We start from the raw sequence: 19,149 nt of genomic DNA, 5'->3' as shown, positions 1-19,149 counted from the left end.
TCATCCCAAATCAATGCTAATATCTATTCCTCATCCTAAATCACATGTACCTGTGTTGTTTGAGTCATTCTTATGCATTTACTGTTGTTGAGATCAGACGTGATGATGAGTCTCTAGGTGGAGGAAGACTCTATCACACGTATAAAGTATAAACAATCGCCATAAGATGGAGGAAGAGTTCTTGTAAAGATCTCTGTTTAGATGAGTTTGCGAGAGAATCTTTTGTCAAGAGGTTTGCTAAGCTTTGGGATTATTTCGACGTTTGGTCGAATTCCAAATAAAAATAAGTCTACAACAAATGGGTCAATCAGCGGAAAACATTCACATAAAAAGGTATATTATATTCTTTTTGCATGTTCCTGCAAAATATAGATCTCCCAAAAAAAAAAAATTGAGTCAATATGTTCCAAAAGAGCCTATCATTAAATTAAATAATAATAATGCATGTATCCATTTGTTTGTTTTTTTGCTAAAGAGTATCCATTTGGTTGGACTTGGCAGATAACTAAACTTTCAAGACGTTACAGCACAAACTTAGAAGCTAATTTGATAGTTTTAGCTGAGATTTCTTTAATTTGATGGTTTAAAATGATTGTGCAAAAGTCTCAAGACATAAAGTACTAGCGAGTCAAACTTTGAATTAAAACTGTGATATTCACTTTACAAAAATATTTTAAAAATGTCACTTTTTCGATTTACTTTCTTGTTTCTACATTGTGTGTCCGCAAAGATAAATAGTCATAAACAATACATAAAATGCTACATTGTGATAGCACTTTAAAGTGCCAAAAAGTGCTTAAATATGCAAATTTCTTTTTATTTTCCAAGGAAGATAGCTTGGTTTAGCTGACCGCAATGGAGACATTGCTGTCATGAGAGAGCATTGGAACTATCTGAAGCAACTCTTCAAAACCTCTTCTTTCAAGACAACCTTCCAATCTTACGACCATCTTCTCTAATCTATGTGTGGATCCCAACATAAGTTTCATGAACGAAGCCACCTCATTTGACTGTACCTCGTGGTTTTCAGACCAACTTCCCATGAACGAGTGTGGATGCAGCAGCCTCAAGCCATGCGGACCCAAGTACTTGTCAATATCCTGCTCCTGTAAACAGAAAAGATATTCATTAATGCAAAACAGATTGTCAGAGTCTACAATCTCAAAGTAAAAGGACATGATTCTTAGGATTATTCAAGCTCAGAAAGAGTTAGGATGGTCAAGAGAAAAAAAGTAAAAGAGGCCTATGACAATACATACCGGTATGAAGTGGCGAACCCTTTTGTGAATTAGGGTTAGCTTCTTTAGTACAGGTGAGTGTTCTAGCACTGCTGCTAATCCAAAAATTACATATGGAGAGATTGTGGTCTCAAGCGTCAAAACTTTAGCCTTGAACATTGGAAAAAGAACAGACCGGAGATCCGCGAGAGATAAAATCTACAAAAAAATACATCGCAATAGTGAATACGAAACACAAATCTCTAGCTCAAGAAAAGAATAATTTTAACAGACATTATCAAGATCGACTTCTTAGAGAGTGCAAATAACATAGACTTATTGAAACCCAAAGATTAACGAAAACTAATCAATTGGCTAAAAGCTGACTTTGTGATTGGGTTTTAAATTGTTCAAGAATGCACCAAGGTCCGTGCTTTGCACCTTGCGATATAGTGCATAAAGTACTTGCCTTACGGATCCAAGACTAGAAACGTATAAAACGTATAGCACGCTTTATAAAACGAAGCTCTGTGTAATTCTGCAAATGACCATATCACATTGAAGTAGACAAAACATACCTTAAGAAAGTTTTCACAAAGCGTAAGCTTCTCCACATTCTGCAACTTGTCTAGTTGCTCTAGGGCCATGACTTGAAGAAAATCAGCCTTCAATAGTTCATTATATGCGGAGAAGTAAATGTCTAGTTTAGCTTCAATTAAAGAGGAAACATCAACTAAAGAACATGGTAGCTGAGTGTTTTCCAATATTAGATAATGTAAATGTGGTGCCACAATCTCCACAATCTCCACTGACTGAGGAGACCAAGTTTCAGGACTGAATTCTAATACTCTCACACGCGGTGATTTAGTGAGATCAAGAACCATAAATTCACGGCAGGATTCCAATGTTAAACTTTCTAGAATCGGACAACCAGAGAGAATCTTAGCAAGAGCTTCATCAGAGAGGTTGCAAGCAATCAAAGACAGTTTCTTCAGGGATGTCCAAGACACGGAGCATCTTGGGATCAGATCATTAAACTCTAGGTGAAGGCTGAGTTGCTTGACAGAAGAATTGGTGTAGAAAAAATCAGGAAGACTATAATTATCCTCGGAATGGTGACAATAACAACCGAGGTCCAACGTCAGATTCTCCGTGTCTCGGGACATGGCTAACTCGAGCCACCAGTGAATGTGAGTGAGATTGCTCAGAATTTCGGTATCGATGTAAAAACTCGTCATCTTGGGAGCTGTGTAGCGAGCTAGGGTTTTGTCAATCGAATCAGCATCCAGCATACGATACGTATCGCAATAATCAAAGGAGAGGGAAGGTGTACCGGACCATACATGCCTCCATCGTCTGGACAATACGGAGGTTCTGATGGCTTCTTCGGTCTGAATAAAGGAGAGGATTTGTTGGAGGATCTCATCAGGCAGAGAGCTGATTGAATCTAAATCTTCACTTGAATCTCTTCCTCCTTCCACAACCGCGGTGGCGCCGTCGCCTGCCATTACGTTCTTATCCACCGATAAACCTAGAATTTTGCCGATGTCAAAAAAGATAAAAATAAAACCTTGCTTTAAAAAAAAATACAAATACTATATCCCCAAAATAGGTTTTAGAAAAGCCCACTATATACTACAAGTCTAAGTTTAGAAGAGGTTTTAGTGAATGAAAATCTGGTTAGTGTGTTTAGAATTGTCAATGTAATAATTCTCATAATTTGTAATAGAATAATAGATTAGTGTAAAAAAATTTTATTTAAATATTATCTTCAAATGTAAAGAAGATTCAAATGTAAAGAAGATAATCTAAAAAGAAAAAAAAAAGAATATAAAAAGAAAATTACATTTCATTATTGTTCATAGTTCGAAGGGAATGACTTCCTCAGAGACATCGATCAACTCCTCAATGGTCTCATAATAAAACTCTTCTTCTTCTTCGTCACCAATAAGGTTTTGCCTCTGAATTTTTTCTTCCTCGTTAAGCTTCTTCCACTTGTTTAGCCAAATCTCCCATTCCTCTATCATCATTCTCCTTTTCTCCTTCTCTTGTTTTCTCAACAACACCGACACGTCACCGTCTTCTTCCTCGTACCTCTCGAGGTACTGCTTCAGATTCTTTTCCACTTCTTCTTCTTTTTGGTTCGACAACAAAGACGGTGGTCTTGGACGCCAAGAAAACTGAAAACCGATACGGAAAATCATCAGAGATGTATCACTATTGTTGACTTGTTTCTCTTCATTGCTCTATAAGTTAATAGTTTTCGAATTATACCTGAAAGAGTTGTTCCTTCAGTGTTTGGTAAAGCAACTTCCCACAGAAAGACCAAATGTAAAACCCATTCTCCATCTCGTGGACCGATGATGTCACTGCAGTTGCAACGTACCTGGAAAAAAAAAAAAAAAAACAGAGAAGAAATTAGAGACCCAATAAACAGAGAAACAGAGAAGAAAAACACCTAATTAATATGAAGTGATGATGTGTTAAGGTACCTTCCAGTTGGGTCCCACTCGATATCTGTGGCCATGAAGTTCTCAACTGTTGCCATAGTCACAAGCTCGTCCACATTGTAAAACTCAAGCTTGCCATTGAATCCACTTAACCCATCAGCTAAGATTATGTATTTACCAGTGGGAGACCAGAAGAGAGCATTGGCTTGCTTGGACTTGAGAGTAACGAGCTTTGAAACTCTGCCAGTGTGTTGTGTCGTCCTCATTGAGTAGAAACTGACATCTGGTCTCGGTAGTTCACCGTGGATCACGGCGAATCTGTGACCGTTGGGCTCCCAAGCGAAATCAATGATCTGATCGTTCTTGTTGTCAAGCTCAAGAACCTCTATTGGAATATCTTTCTCTTTGACTCGGAAAATCTCGAATCCTGAATGTGTGCTCTTCTTCGATTTCGATGAGTATCGATCCACCTTGACAGCGAGATAGTCTCCATTGCTCTGCCAGTACATTTTGCAGCCACTCACATTGAAAAGATTCTTCTGCCTTATCTCCACCTTGCTAGGGAGTTGAATAAGAGCGACCTGAATCAAACAGAGAGATCAAACATGTCAAATGCAAGAGAAAAAAAAAACGAAACCAAGGGTTTTAAAAAGGCCTTGTAACATACCCTGGCAGGCTGGTTACCATCAACTTGTTCAGGAACAAACAGTGCAAGAATGGAATCAGTAGGAGACCAAGAGATGTCCACAACATTGTCAACTTTCATTGATTTCTTTCCAATTAAGCTGAAAGTCTCTGTCTCATAGACAGAAACAGTGTTCTTTCTAAGTCTGGCAAAGTATTTATCATCTCTTCCACCAGCCCATCTGCAGAAAATGATTCACAAATTATAAAAAAAAAAAAAAAGTTGAGCAGAGAATACAGATCTTGACAGAAAAGTTTCATCTGTTTAGAAATTACTTGAAGACAGGCCATGAGACGCTGCTTCCTCCAACTGAAAACTCATCAGCACTTCCCATGAAACATCTCATTAGTCTACCACTTCTCACATTAAAGATCTTGATCTCAGCTTGCTGTAAAATGGGTACATATACATCATTGACTTTCCATCCATAAGAAATCAAACAAAGATAGAAGCAAAAGATGCACTCACACTTGCATTTGAATCCTGCGGATTGTTTGGTTTCTGATTTTGGTAGGTTACCAAGTAATTCTCACCTGGGGAAACATCAACTAATTCTACCTTCAAAAGAATCAACATACAAAGTCAAACTTCATTCCACCAAAGATAACCAGAAAAGTTAATGAAAGCACCATTTAGCAATAATAATAATAATTAAAAAAAAAACAGACCATGGGATGCTTATAATGCATGAGAGGTTTAAAAGTACTAGCACCACCGCAAAAAGCTACCCCTGGCTTGTGAAGTGTCACTAGGTATGAACCTAAAGGAGACCATTGCACAAAACTCTCTGTCCAGTTCTGCGCAAGTGAACATCATAAGTTCAAACCATAATAGCATTACATGTACCCAATAAGGTATGTATATATACACGGTAATACAAGTTTTAACTTACTTGAAGCGTATGAACAGATTCAGACTTCAAATGCCTTGTATCGTTCCATAAAACTTCAGTATCAGAGCCACATCTTATAACAAACTGATCCCGAGCCTTTTCATCAGTAAGCCACTTTTGCAGATTTACCTAAAAAAAAATGTACATGCCATAAGCAACAGAACATATATGGGTAGATTTTAAATTCTTGACTAAAAGCAAGAGATATCATATCATACATTGGGTGCATAAGGCTTGATTTGAGGAGGCTCCCACTCCTCCTTCACATTCATCAACCTTTCAATATCATCAAACATATAAACGGCCAAGATGTGAGACTTGCCAAACTTGCAGCCATGAGTTTTTTCTTTAGCTTTTTGAGCTTCCTGCACACAAAAAACCAAGACATTTGCAACAAAGCTTGAGCAAAACATATGGTAACAGTCAAAACATTACTATTTTCCTCTTATTCACATCTGAAAAGTAAGGATCGGATATAATTATAATAAACCAACCTGAGGGGTATTGAACTCAATAAAACAATATCCGTTGGTCGTGTTGGTGTCTGAATCAACGGGCATCGAGAATCCATCTTCCTTGATGACTACTCCTAACTGATTGTATAATTTGCGAATGGCACCTTCAAGTTTCTCAAACCTATCCATACCAACAACTGGGAGTTGATCAACCACGATGACATTACCAAACTCTGTCTCATCAAGTTCAACAAGATGATCTTCATCTTCGTAATAGTTTTTTTAACTAATAACTATGGTCAGTCATAGTTTTTTTTTTTTTTAACTAATAAGTGTTATTATTTTTGCCTTTTAGTCATCATTATCTGTTGACCAAAAAAATTAAATAATAATATTATCATTGTCTACTGTTGTTTACCTATACTTCTATCTATTTATAAATAATATAGAGCTCTATGATGAAATTTCTCTGAATGTCATCAGATAACATTGGAGCAAAAAATTGAATGGTTATTATTATTCATAGAACTGGATATTAAAAAAAGAAAAGAAAAAGTACTTAACAACTAAACAAAGACATTTACGTACATGATCATAGAAAACTAATGAAAAGCAGAGCAACCAAACTAGTAAACGAATATAAATATCCCCAAATCGGACAAATTAATTAAAACAAACACAAAATGTGTTTAATTAACGGAAGAACAAGAGCGCCTTATTTCACCATCTTCACCAAATCTGACACCAACCATACTCAGCTTCACAAACGACTCTCTCCATCTCTGAAAAAAGCTTTCCTCATCACTCGCCAGATCCTCCACCATCTTCCTCGTCCGTTCATCCTCCATCAGAGCAGAATCCGTCTGGAACAAACCCTTGTGCGCTTCCAGATTCTTGTAGTACTGATTATCGAACCTCGACGATGTCTCTGGATCGTTGCTCACCGTCAGTGAAGACGAAGACGATGACGATGAACACTTGTTCATTAGTGTCTCTGCGTAGGAGTTGTCGAGAGACGCATCGATTAGCTCTAAGTTTCCTTTCGGGTCTCGTTTAAACCTTCCATCGAATGCATTACAGTGGGAAGCCCCAATCGTGTGTGCTCCTGATGCAAATTATATTTTATTTGAGCTTATCCAAAACATTTTGGTGAAATTGATTATTTTACAGAGATATATCAAAGAAACATTTGATACCAGAGAGAACGACGAGATCTTGAATCGACAAGCCTTTAGAGGAGAAGGCATCGATCATTTTGTCAAGACTGAAGTCTGTGTCAATTATGTTCGGTCTTACGTCTGCAGCCACCGACACTTTCCCGTCTCTCCTCCCTGTCGGAATCTCAACCACCGGTCCTCCCGCCTTTCCCACCAAAAGAAACAAAAATTCACATTTATTAGTATAACCGGTTTATCGTCGGTTTAATGTATTTTCCAATCCGGTTCTCTTTGGTTTGGATAAATTATATAGAAAAAAACTGGAATTGTACATCCGGTGATCTTGGTTTATGTTCTGTTTTCTATTTGACGTTTCAGATTATTCCCTTTTTGTTTTATATGGTTTCGGTTCAGTTCAGATTGGTTAAACCGAATTGGAGCGATATACAAGATAGAAAGAGAGTGAAGTGAGAGTGGGGGAGAATGTTACAGCTTCGACGGCGTCTCGAGCAGCAAGTGCGACGATGTCAGCGCATGAAACAGTGGCCGGACAGAAAATCTCGATGGCATTCTTAGCTCTCTCTATGACTGAGAATCCTCCAAGTGACGCGTTTCCTGGATCGCTTCTCTCCGTGCTATTCCCTTGTATCAACACTGACGCATCACAACCCTTGCAAGTTGCAACAACAACAGAATTCTCAGCTCAAATTTTTTGTTTTCCTCTGTAACATCTTGAAAAATTGTAATGATTGAGATGCGTAGTGAGTGTGCGTGTTTATACCTGGACGAAACAGTCGTGGAAGAGGAGACGGAGGAGTTTCCCGGGGATAGTTGGATCGGAAGAGGAAGCAGATCTAACGGTGTTTCTGACGAGAAACTCTGCTACTGGACAAGAAGCGGCGTAGAAGTTAAAAGAGAGGTCGGAAGAGGCAGTGAGAAAGCTAGACAGAAACACAAGGAGATTAAGAAGATAGGAATAGTTTATTCGGTAAGAGGCAACCGTTGACGCCATTTTTTTGTGTCTCGGTGTTTGACTCAAGAAGGAAAGTGGCAATAATGGTAATTGGTACGAGAGAGAGAGTGAGAAGGATACTGGTAGTTGCAGTGATAAATAATTAACTGTTCATTGTATTTGATGTTCGTGTCAGAGACAGAGAGAGAAAAATGGTTGAGGTGATGAAATTGAGTCAACGCATTAATGAAGATGGTCGGGTTTAGTTGAATCCCATTATACATCGTCATTCCAAGACGATTTCGCAAAAACCGGATTTGTGTTTAAGCATAAAACGTCAAATGTTTTAAATATGAATCCGACATATTAATGGTATTGTCGGAGAGTAACTTTCCAAGCCAATGCATGGCAGAGTACTTCAGGTAAGAAAAACTGCCCAGCTTTCTTGAAAAATGGGTGTACCTTTAGTGTTTCCAACAGTTTCGAGACATTTTTATGATTCACTTTTCTTTAATATCACAAACAAAACTTATGCTGATAATTTTCTAATCACAAAAACCCCACTAATGTGGTTGTTTTCCAGCTTAACGATTAACAGAGATTCCGATCACTAGAATGGAGGGATTCATACCTAGTCTCTCGTAGGGTCTTCCGCTTTTGCTTCCTCTATCTCTTCTATATCATCAATGTCATCGATCGGGATTTCTTCACTATCAAATGTCGGAAAATCTGCAATACACAACAGACATGTTTGATTCTTGGCAGTGCACAAAACATATCTGCCATTGGTGCTCAATGCAGTTCTACGACAAGGCAGAAGATATAGCCAGAATATATGTCTGATTCTTTCAAACCAAGTCCTTAATTACCAAGAAAGCTATGGTCCTACCTGATGGAGCCGGAGAAGCAGGGACCTCGATTCTTTCCCCTGTTACTGGTGATGCATCAAGGAGATATGGGAGACCAAGGAGCTCTAACAAAGACAGTGTCTGTGGATTCCGTGGGAGCTCTACATAATTCCAGGAGAATAAAACACTTTTTAACTGATTATCCTTATACTTCACATCCTCATAGCTCTCTTTGGTTATTCATCAACTTTAAATGATCCTCTATATCCAGTACATTAGCTTACCAGGTATGGAATCAGAGATACGTTGTGAAGGGTTATATGCAGGGACAGTCCTCGCAAACTCAAAAGGTTTAAAGTTCCTTTCCTCTAGCTTCGTCCTCACCCACTCGCGGTTCTCTTGCTTATTCATTGAAGCAGAGCTATTTTCTCTAAACAATACGTAAGTGGGTAGAAAAATGAATGGGAGAATATAAACATGTCTTAATATGTAACTTGCTCAAGATTGTATACCTGAAATTTGCATATCTCTTTGTTAGCGGGAATATAGGATTGAACTTTCGTGTAATTGCTAGCCACTCTTCATCGTATAGGACCTCAAAAGGGCCAGGTTCTGATTCGATGTCAATAATCTAATGAACATCCTAAGAAATTATAAGATACCCTTCGTTTCAAAAAGAAAAAAAAAAAGCACAAAGTGGACAGGAAAGAAGAAGACCTGTAGAAACTTTTTCCCAGGAAGACATTTATCTAGAGCAAGAAACTTTGTCACTGAGCCATCAGTCCCGTGTTGAACAGCAGCAGCAAATTTGCAGTGTAAGTGAGCTGAAAACCAGTACCGAGGCTTCAGTTTTTCTAGCAGTAGAGCTGCTGGTTTACTTCCAAGCGTTCTCTTCTCAATCTGTGAGAGAAAGCTGGTCCAGTTAAATTGCAACTATTCTAAAAACCAAAAATGAAGAAATCGAAACATTTTTCCCAAATTGATCACTTTATACCTCTTCACGAAAGTATGGTTTTTGCTGACAAAGTGCTTTTGAGTCTCCATAATCAGTGATTCCAACAGGCCAATCGTGTGAGAGAAATATATCAAGCGGCTCTTCAAGTTGCATCAACTTCTGGACATCATACTCACGAACATGATACACCGATTTGACGGTGCTTTCGTTATACGGCGGCCGCTCATAGTGCCCTACTCACAAAAAACGACTGATTTCACTTTACTGACAACAAAAAAAGAACATTTTTCAATAAAGACAACTCAGAAATCAAAGTTTTATCTTTTTCTATATCAAAAGCCAGACTATTGTTCTTGATCTGAGAGATGAAGAACAAACCTAAACGGTAATCGTGGTCCTTGTAAATACCCGAAAGGCCTCCAATTCGCACATTACCGAACTTGACAACCCCCGCATAACCTAGAAAGTAAATATTGGTGGAAGCCCAACCACCATAATACCTAGAGCAGCAAGCAACCAAAACCATCAAGAACACATTTTTGAAGCCTCTTAATTCCTAGTCAAGGTACGAGTAAAACAATAGTAGTAGAAAACTTACAATTCCCACAAGTAGTTAGAAGCCTCGTGATTCCCACCGATGAAAATTGTAGGAATCGGGGCAACTTCTTGGCTGGAGTAGTACTTCCAGAATGATTTCATCTCTCTGTATTTTCTAGGTACGCTAAGGCTATCCATGTCTTTCTCATTTCTTACAGCCTAATTTATTAAACCAAGACGAGATTTTTCACACCTAAGAAGCAGAATCGAATGGAATTAGTTTTTTCCCTGGAAGACTAATATCCATACCTGGAAATCGCCGCAGCAGAGGAGGAGATCGACTTTTGTGTTGTGAAGCTGTTCATGATGTTGAATTGTCTTGTACACAATGTCAAGGTCTCCGTGCATACACCCTTCAATAGCAATCTTCATCTCTCTCAGTTTTGCCTCTCTGGATCCTAGCCCTTTTTGCAAACGATGTAAAAGCATGTATATTTATTAATAAAAACTAAAATTCGAAAGAAAAAAAAGAACAAAAGCGCAGCTCATCAAATCCCTCCAGGCCCAACATAAACAGACTGATGAATCAACTGAAGTTTAAGAAAGCATCAAACTTTTATCATCAATGAAATAAAAACCAATAGGAATAACACAAACTAAATTGTAACTTAATGTATATCGAAAGTCACAAATACCCAAAATAGTTATGTATTTTAAAGCTTAGAGCTTTACTGAAAAGTCATGCTAGAGTGAAAATCGTCATAAACCGGAAAAAAAAAAGGGAACATGAAAAAGCTTCTGAAATCGAGTGAAACAATGGAGTAAGCAAAATCCGAGAGAAACCTCGGACTCGGGGGCAATTTCAAACAGGGAGAAAGAAGCACTAACTGATCAGTAGTGTCCGATATTCGAAAGGCGAGAAACGTATGCCTGACCCAGGTGTGAAATCCAAATTCGAAACGATTTAAGCAAACAATTTAGGGCTCTTGAGAATCAAATTGCGAGAGGGGCTCTACAAAAACAAATTGCTTGTTCTGACAATCGAGGGGGACTGAGTGTGTGTCCGTGTGAATAAGCCAACGACGTCGTTCGTTGTAAGGAAACGATGTCGTTTAAATAATGATAAAAAAAATTCGCGGGTAAACCAGTTTCAGAATCAGACCGCGGTAAATCAAATTGGCCGTTTTAAACCTGTTTATAATCCAATGCAATAATGCATAGGTGTTAGTACACCTTTTTTAGGATTATTCTCAATATAACTAAGATGTGTTAACATGGAAGGGAAACAATTGGATTACTTTTTTGTACACTAGTATTTGTGGTTAAACCTGGTCAAGGGCATCAACTATGGATGCAAATGCATGGTTGAAACATTGGAAAAAAGTAATTCAGTTGAATTAAGGATTTCTTCGAATTCTTCTAACCACGATTTCCTTGTTAGATCCCGCTAAATAAAGTAAAATAAAGTTTATTTTCTCTAGAAATTGTTACTCATCAAAAGTGGAGAGAAAGTAAAAAACCCTAACTATATCCATTTTTAGTTCATTCATTATTATTCTTCATCTTCAACATATTACATTCACCCACCAAAATGCCCCATGTAAAAAGCACATTTTTTCCTTTTTTTTTTATAGAACATGGGAAAACCTTAAACCAAAAATGTAAAGTGATTGTAGACCCAACGGACTTGTTAGTGATATCGACGGGCTTGAACATGTCTGAAGTTTCGACGAATCAGCTTTTACCGGGCCGGACAGAGCAAAGATTTGTTTTAACCCGTTTTCACATCCCTAGACCCTAGGCGCATGCCCCCACTATCTTTGAGTTCACACGAACACGCACTAATAACGAATTCTATTCCCCAACGATTTCCTTTTGACTTTTGTCCTAAACGAGTTGACAATTAGAAAGCATGAATCACATGTGAAACGAGCAGCAGCCACCAGGAAGCCTACGTTGATTCTTGTGTTTTTAAACTTTAGTTATTGCAATAATTCGTCCGAATGGGATAACTCTTTTGAATAAAATAAGAATCGTTGTTTCGTGTATCACCTTATAATTGTTTGGTCGAGTTTCTTCATTCGAGGATTTAAAATGTATCTAGTAGTCAATGTAACTTCAGACAACAAAATATTAGAAATATCAATATTGAAAAATGATAATCTCTTCTTGGCTACCGAGTAGTTAGCCTATAGTCTCTATTGACTCGCAAGTGACTAATTGATTGTTCATACAATCGAGCTTAGAAAAATGATAATGGAACTAGTCTATTTAATTGGATCCCAAACAAAAAAAAAAACTAGTCTATTACTATATAAAATACATATTGGTTTTGAATTGCATATTGCAACGTGTAAGGAATCTCTTATCATAAATAAAAATGAACCTATCTGTACTAAATACTTATACAAAGAACATGAACGAGTTTGGTATAAAAAGTCCATTTGTTAAAATAATTGACATCAATATAATCTGTCCATTCGCTGACCATTTTTTATGCTATAATATAATCTGACGACGCAGAGATACATACAACCTACAAATACGTATATATATATATATTATTTTTTTTTCAATTAAAAAATAATAATATGTACACGATATTTACATTTTCCATAAATTAGTTGATTGGTCACTTAAATTTTGGTAAGAGTTGCGCATAGAATATTCGGATAAGTTTCTCGGTTTAGCGAAAGCAGTCATCTTCTTATATCAAACAACAAAACTCCATCTTCATCTTCCTCAATCCATCCACTCTGCTCCCAAAAATCCTATCTTGTGTGGCTGGAATCCGTTCTTGATCATTCATGGCGCCAAATTACTCCATTAATTGAAATCTCTCTCTCCATCTCTAGCAGAGACACTCTTCTATATATCAACAATGCAAAACCCTTCAACGGTTACACAGGAATCAGCAGCATCCACCTTTGATTTCTTCACACGGCTTAGCGGTTTAGCCTCAAGAAATCGATCTCCGTGTTCGAATTCGGATGGGTATGCTTTCTCAACGCCCAATGCCCTGTTCTTCAATGGTTCCCGGACTTTACCCGCTCAAAGGACGCGAAAAGCCCTAGCGTCCCTGAGCTTGAACACTAGGAGCAGTGCCTGTTCGAGCCTTCGTAGGTTTATCGGCGATTTCAACAGCTTTATTAAGTTTCACTGCGAGAAGGTGGTTCCTGAGAGCTTCGCCTCCGTCGGAGGAATAGGGGTTTCGAGCGACGAGAACGGGGTTAGGGAAGATGGGACTTGTGGGGTTTTGGGGGAGGAGGGTTTGCCATTGAATGGCGTCGAAGCTGATCGGCCCAAGAAAGTGTTGATTTTGATGAGTGATACTGGTGGTGGTCACAGAGCTTCTGCGGAAGCCATTAAAGCTGCATTTAACGAGGAGTTTGGGGATGAGTACCAGGTTCGTTAAGAAAACTCCTTTCATTTTTTGGGTAGATTCACGATTGATTGATGACTCGTGGCTAGATTTCTCTACAGATTCTCAGTTTCATTGTAGTTGGGTTTGGAGTTTTCCTTGAGTTAGAGAATTTGCATCTGGTGGAAAAGTTTTTAGCTGTTTGGATCACTGAAGAAGATAAATTGACATAGTGTTACATTCATTTGGTTGCTTAAGAAAGTCTCAGCTGAAGAATGTGGGACTGACTTTAAATTAAATTTAGCTCTTAAAACTAATCAACCAAATACATTGAAAGTCTGAATCTAAGTACATCATATATGTAATAATAGTGTGAGTTGTTGTTGATTACTTCCCGTACATTAAGAGTGCTTGCGCAGGTGTTTATTACGGATTTGTGGACAGATCATACGCCCTGGCCTTTCAACCAGCTTCCCAGGAGCTATAATTTTCTTGTGAAACATGGAACTCTATGGAAAATGACTTACTATGGTACGGCTCCACGCGTTATTCACCAATCTAATTTTGCAGCAACTTCGACTTTTATTGCCAGGTGAGGCTTAAGGTCTATAGTTTGGTTTCTCCTTCAAACTAATTCATTTCTCTGTTCCAACTTAAACATACACAGAGGGGTTTAGCGTCTAGTTTTCCATGGCCTTTGCTTCGCTTATGGAGTTTTCTTATCCAGTCTGATACCGTTGCCTTGAAACTTACAGGGAAATCGCCCAAGGGTTGATGAAATATCAACCAGACATTATAATCAGTGTTCACCCATTGATGCAACATGTCCCACTTCGTGTCCTAAGATCAAAGGGGTTGCTTAAGAAAATCGTCTTCACCACTGTTATTACAGACTTGAGCACTTGCCATCCAACATGGTTAGTTTATTTACCAAATTTTTCATGCTCGGAGACTCTATGGCTCGTTTGTAAAAAAAACAAATTTACATGATGCTTGTTTTGATGTTTAGGTTTCATAAGCTTGTGACAAGATGTTATTGCCCATCAACGGAAGTGGCTAAAAGGGCGCAAAAAGCTGGACTTGAAACATCACAAGTCAAAGTTTACGGGCTTCCTGTTCGACCTTCCTTTGTAAAACCAGTTCGCCCAAAGGTCAGTCTTTGTCCTTAGACTCCTTCCTTGGCTTTATTGTTGTTCCAAAACATAGCCAAATTCAATAGTATCAATTTGACAATTTACAGGTTGAATTAAGAAGAGAACTAGGGATGGATGAGAATCTTCCAGCTGTATTGTTAATGGGCGGAGGAGAAGGAATGGGTCCCATCGAGGCAACAGCAAGAGCACTTGGAGATGCTTTGTATGATGAGAGTCTTGGTGAAGCAGTTGGTCAGGTTCTTATTATCTGTGGACGGAACAAGAAACTCCAAAACACATTAAGTTCCATAGATTGGAAAGTACCAGTCCAGGTACTCTCTAGGCTTTCTTACCCTTCAGACCAAATCAGCAATCTTAAGCATTCAATGGAAGTCACTGAAACGGTTTTCTTTTTCTCGCAGGTTAAGGGGTTCGTAACGAAAATGGAGGAGTGTATGGGTGCCTGTGACTGCATCATAACAAAGGTAAACCTATATATAGTAGATATACTTTTACACTAATTTCTTGAATCTGAACAGTCCTAGTCTCTCTTGTACCTGAAACAAGAGTGACATTAGAGTGATTGTTTCTTATCTTTGTTTTATCGCTTGGGGTTGTGCAGGCTGGTCCAGGAACAATAGCTGAAGCGATGATAAGAGGGCTACCGATAATCTTAAACGGCTACATCGCTGGTCAAGTAAGTCCAACTTTTCACCTCTTACATTATTTTTCTATTTCAGGTTTTTCAATTTATGTGGTTTTGATTTTTGGAGCGCAGGAGGCGGGGAATGTGCCGTACGTGGTGGAGAACGGATGTGGGAAATTCTCGAAATCACCAAAAGAGATATCCAAGATTGTAGCGAATTGGTTCGGACCGGGATCGAAACAGTTGGAGATAATGTCACAGAATGCATTGAGGCTGGCTAGACCAGAAGCAGTGTTCAAGATAGTCAGAGATATGCACGAGCTTGTCCGACAGAGAAATTGTCTTCCTCAGCTCTCTTGCACTGCCTCCTAATACTATGCTGTTGTAACTTGTATAACTCCATTCATTCAAATCAAAAATCTTCTTTTCTTTTTGTTCTAGACAAGAGTGTAACGATATATCATAGTATTTTTTTTTTTTTTTGCCCTTAATGCAAATGCTTAAGGCCGATTACTCACTTTTGAATAATGATAATTTTGAAATTAAATTCCCAATGTATTAGATAAATTTATATCCCGACTTGATACCTTCTTTCGTGTGTTAGCGTCGGATTGATTACGCGTTTGAATTATTTTTTAGTTGTTAAAATGCAACAACAAAAGCTAACTCCAAAAACGATTGTTTACAAAAAGTATGTAATAATATTAAAGCAGCCAAAAAAAAATAAACAGCAAAAGGGTTTTAAGTCTTCTTCTTCTTCTTCACCTTACTGTATCGGCCGTTCGCTGAGGTTTATCCAGTGAGCCTCCTCTTTTCCGGATTTTCTACGCACTTCATCAGGTAAAACACTGATTTCAACTTCTCTTATTTCTCTGGTATAATTCGAATGATTTCAACTTCTCTTATTTCTCTGGTATAATTCGAATTCAGCTGTTTGATCCTCCAATTCCATGGATTCATGGATTCATTATAAAAAATATCGTATTTACTTCCCCACTCACTTCTTTTGATTCTGTTGGTGAAAGAAGCAATAGATTGTCTTTTTCTTAGATATAGTTCATTAAAGGCAGAAGCTTTTAATTTTTAGCTCACGTATTACTCAATTTTATGTGACTATTTGATTTGAGTGATTAATTCATGTTTTAAGGTTAGCTTTCTCTGTTGTCGAAAAAGCAGAAGAGTAGCAGAGATGTTGTACATTATAGGGTTAGGTTTAGGAGATGAAAAGGACATAACTTTGAGAGGACTCGAGGCCGTAAAGAAATCTCAGAAAGTATACATGGAAGCTTACACTTCTCTTTTGTCCTTTGGTCTCTCTCCTGATGGTCTTTCCAATCTTGTAAGACTCTCAAAGCCCCGTAATTTAGATTCACTAGCTTCCCGATTTTATAGCCTGATCTTCTTCTCTTTTTCTGGGATTTGTCTCAGGAAAAGTTTTATGGGAAACCAATTATACTTGCTGATAGAGAAATGGTGGAAGAAAAGGCAGGCCATATGATTGAAGAAGCCATTCATAACGATGTCGCTTTTCTCGTTGTTGGTGATCCTTTCGGGTATGTTGAATCATGGTTTTGCTATACTTGATTCGAGCTTTAACAATGTCTTAATATTCAATTTATAGCAGATAAAGTTAGTGAAATGGTTTTTGTGTGTGTTTTGCAAATGCATTTTGGCAGAGCTACAACGCACAGCGATCTTGTTGTTCGAGCTAAGAAACTCGGTGTAAAAGTAGAGGTAGTGCACAACGCATCTGTCATGAATGCTGTTGGGATTTGTGGTCTGCAGCTTTACCATTATGGAGAGACGGTTTCGATCCCGTTCTTCACGGAAACTTGGAGACCTGATAGCTTTTACGAGAAGATCAAGAAGAACCGTGCTCTTGGACTGCACACTCTCTGTTTGCTGGATATCCGTGTGAAAGAGCCTACTTTTGAATCTCTTTGCAGAGGAGGGAAGAAACAGTATGAACCACCTAGGTATATGACTGTTAATACAGCGATCGAGCAGCTTCTAGAAGTTGAGCAGAAGCATGGAGAGTCTGTTTATGGTGAAGAGACAGAGTGTGTGGGGTTTGCACGGCTTGGCTCTGAGGACCAGACGATAGTTGCAGGGACGATGAAGCAACTCGAGAGTGTTGATTTTGGAGCACCACTGCACTGCCTTGTGATAGTAGGCGAGACTCATCCCGTGGAAGAAGAGATGTTAGAGTTTTACAGACACAAAAATGCAGATTAAAGACCACAGGACTGAAGAAGGCTCTTCATTTTCGCAAGAACAATGAAGATATCTCTCTGAGGAGTTGATTGAAACTAGTTTTCTTCATCTCTATCTACTTTTGTGGTTACATAAGCATAACTATGATGTGATCTTGAATATGAGATATTCATTTGGCTCTAGTTTGAGGCGCACTTTGTATTAGAGCTTTGTTTCAGAGTAAATTTTAGTTTCGGATATATTTTGGTTTTGGTTTGATTTGAGGAACTTGACACCAAATGAGAACTTGTTTCGGTTTGTTTTTGTTCGGTCTGGTTCTTGTGGGTGGATTGACTCCTTACATCACTTGTCCAAACTCCAAAGATTGTATTTCTTTTTTCCTAACACTGAAGGAAAAAGTTTATAATGTTAACTTTTAATAGTGATTTAAAAAAAAAAGTACACGGTAGGTTGAGCGGGGATTTAAAACCTGACTTTTCAACAATTCTACTCCAAGTCATTTTAAAATCTGACAAAGAAGCTTTTTGACAAAGAAAATAAAAAAAAGTTGAGACTAGGATAAGGCGTATGCATACGTGATGCACAAACGATGACGTAGGGGTTACTTGCGTAACGAAGCTGATGATTAACGAATGCATCACCACACTATTCACAAAAAGACACATGCATAGATTATTATGTTTTGCTAAAAGTCCCATGACTTGAGCAACTAGTCTCTAGTTATACTTACTAGTTATCATATAACTTCACACCAGAAAACAAAAAAAAAGTTGTCATAAAACCAAAACAAAACAAAAAACTGGTCAGAGTTGTACTTGCATTATCTAATTGTTCCATCTTTTATATTATTTATTTTGGGAAGAAATCCGCAATGATATTTCGAAAATTCTCCAACAAATACATTATTCTATTTGATTATAACTTTTTACTAGCTTGACTCATCATCGACTTAAGTCTTTCTCAAAGATAGTATATACTAATACATAGATAATTTAGAGTCAAGCAATTGCTTGTTTCGTACACATTAATAGCGTCTTTTTTTTTTGTGATGACGATTTTTTTTAAGGTAATAATACCTTTTTGATAATTTGTGCACTGCTCTCCTGGGTGAAGCCATTTATTCAACAATTCAAGTAAATTTTTTACCTAAGAATTATCCAAAATAGATGTTCTATTTTAGAAAAACCAAGTAAAGTTGCTGATTTGATCGGTTAAATGAATATTATTAGCATATACGAGTTCAAATAAAATTTGAAGACGAAAAACAAATTCCTGGTAAAACATTTTGAGTAGACTCCGATATGCAAATGAAAAATACGCATAATGTGAAATCATTCAAGTTTTCCTTCTCAATTTCGGTATTTTTTTTATTTCGCTGAATAATTCGGGAGCACAATTTTTCAGAAACTAAAGACAACGACAAAAAAAAAATAAGGTTATTGCATCATGCTAATAGATGCAGAGTAATGACGTCATCAAGTTGACGTCGTCGTGTAGAATATCCGAGAGGAGGTTTTTTAGACGATGACTTAAAGATGGTCTTATATTATAAAGGTCTTATCGTTTCACCTAGAATCAATAAACTACAAGTGTACAACTATCTGAATTTTCCCACCATGAAAGACTTCTTTGTAAATAACTTTTCCA

General features: G+C 37.8%; 6 protein-coding genes across 10 annotated transcripts; 2 read left to right on the top strand and 4 right to left on the bottom strand.

Annotated features, from left to right (window-relative positions):
• Positions 1–681: 681 nt before the first annotated feature.
• LOC18030601 (putative F-box protein At1g49610) lies at positions 682–2,785 on the bottom strand. 2 transcript variants are annotated; one of them, XM_024148571.1, is made up of 4 exons: positions 2,551–2,785; positions 1,796–2,475; positions 1,260–1,436; positions 682–1,106 (listed from the first exon to the last, which is right to left on the bottom strand). In XM_024148571.1, exons 1-4 carry the CDS (start codon positions 2,723–2,725, stop codon positions 843–845), a joined length of 1,296 nt encoding a protein of 431 aa, XP_024004339.1. In that variant the 5' UTR covers positions 2,726–2,785; the 3' UTR covers positions 682–842. The 2 variants fall into 2 exon arrangements, with proteins under 2 accessions (XP_024004339.1, XP_006412559.1); XM_006412496.2 differs by having other exon boundaries at positions 1,796–2,785.
• Positions 2,786–3,076: 291 nt separating this feature from the next.
• Positions 3,077–6,279, bottom strand: LOC18030600 (eukaryotic translation initiation factor 3 subunit B). The gene is made up of 11 exons (XM_024148658.1): positions 6,264–6,279; positions 5,739–5,965; positions 5,463–5,609; positions 5,245–5,373; positions 5,021–5,149; positions 4,823–4,910; positions 4,628–4,736; positions 4,335–4,533; positions 3,710–4,248; positions 3,492–3,603; positions 3,077–3,397 (listed from the first exon to the last, which is right to left on the bottom strand). The coding sequence occupies exons 1-11, from the start codon at positions 6,277–6,279 to the stop codon at positions 3,077–3,079; spliced, it is 2,016 nt and encodes a 671-aa protein (XP_024004426.1).
• On the bottom strand, positions 6,200–7,933 carry LOC18030599 (peroxidase 46). The gene is made up of 4 exons (XM_006412494.2): positions 7,638–7,933; positions 7,347–7,526; positions 6,896–7,061; positions 6,200–6,804 (listed from the first exon to the last, which is right to left on the bottom strand). Exons 1-4 carry the CDS (start codon positions 7,866–7,868, stop codon positions 6,389–6,391), a joined length of 993 nt encoding a protein of 330 aa, XP_006412557.1. The 5' UTR covers positions 7,869–7,933; the 3' UTR covers positions 6,200–6,388.
• Positions 7,638–11,174, bottom strand: LOC18030598 (lariat debranching enzyme). Its single transcript, XM_006412493.2, has 11 exons — positions 11,037–11,174; positions 10,458–10,612; positions 10,210–10,367; positions 9,990–10,111; positions 9,651–9,844; positions 9,374–9,556; positions 9,169–9,287; positions 8,941–9,086; positions 8,698–8,817; positions 8,440–8,537; positions 7,638–7,738 (listed from the first exon to the last, which is right to left on the bottom strand). The coding sequence occupies exons 2-10, from the start codon at positions 10,578–10,580 to the stop codon at positions 8,440–8,442; spliced, it is 1,263 nt and encodes a 420-aa protein (XP_006412556.1). The 5' UTR covers positions 10,581–10,612; positions 11,037–11,174; the 3' UTR covers positions 7,638–7,738.
• A 1,636-nt stretch (positions 11,175–12,810) lies between these two features.
• LOC18030597 (monogalactosyldiacylglycerol synthase 1, chloroplastic) lies at positions 12,811–15,842 on the top strand. 2 transcript variants are annotated; one of them, XM_006412492.2, is made up of 8 exons: positions 12,811–13,554; positions 13,929–14,101; positions 14,265–14,426; positions 14,519–14,660; positions 14,750–14,974; positions 15,065–15,127; positions 15,265–15,339; positions 15,421–15,842. In XM_006412492.2, exons 1-8 carry the CDS (start codon positions 13,030–13,032, stop codon positions 15,658–15,660), a joined length of 1,605 nt encoding a protein of 534 aa, XP_006412555.1. In that variant the 5' UTR covers positions 12,811–13,029; the 3' UTR covers positions 15,661–15,842. The 2 variants fall into 2 exon arrangements, with proteins under 2 accessions (XP_006412555.1, XP_024005054.1); XM_024149286.1 differs by having other exon boundaries at positions 13,020–13,554; positions 13,916–14,101.
• A 164-nt stretch (positions 15,843–16,006) lies between these two features.
• LOC18030596 (probable diphthine methyl ester synthase) lies at positions 16,007–17,741 on the top strand. Of its 3 annotated transcripts, none has more exons than XM_006412491.2 (4): positions 16,007–16,128; positions 16,465–16,627; positions 16,717–16,841; positions 16,965–17,741. In XM_006412491.2, the coding sequence occupies exons 2-4, from the start codon at positions 16,478–16,480 to the stop codon at positions 17,521–17,523; spliced, it is 834 nt and encodes a 277-aa protein (XP_006412554.1). In that variant the 5' UTR covers positions 16,007–16,128; positions 16,465–16,477; the 3' UTR covers positions 17,524–17,741. The 3 variants fall into 3 exon arrangements, with proteins under 3 accessions (XP_006412554.1, XP_024005227.1, XP_024005226.1); XM_024149459.1 differs by having other exon boundaries at positions 16,031–16,128; positions 16,441–16,627; XM_024149458.1 differs by having other exon boundaries at positions 16,031–16,128; positions 16,436–16,627.
• The last annotated feature ends 1,408 nt before the right edge of the window (positions 17,742–19,149 follow it).

This window comes from Eutrema salsugineum, unplaced genomic scaffold, assembly GCF_000478725.1.
Source record: "Eutrema salsugineum unplaced genomic scaffold, Eutsalg1_0 scaffold_1, whole genome shotgun sequence".
Lineage (NCBI taxonomy): Eukaryota > Viridiplantae > Streptophyta > Magnoliopsida > Brassicales > Brassicaceae > Eutrema > Eutrema salsugineum.
Note: the sequence above shows the minus strand (reverse complement) of the source record. Positions and strands in the feature narration are given on the sequence as shown.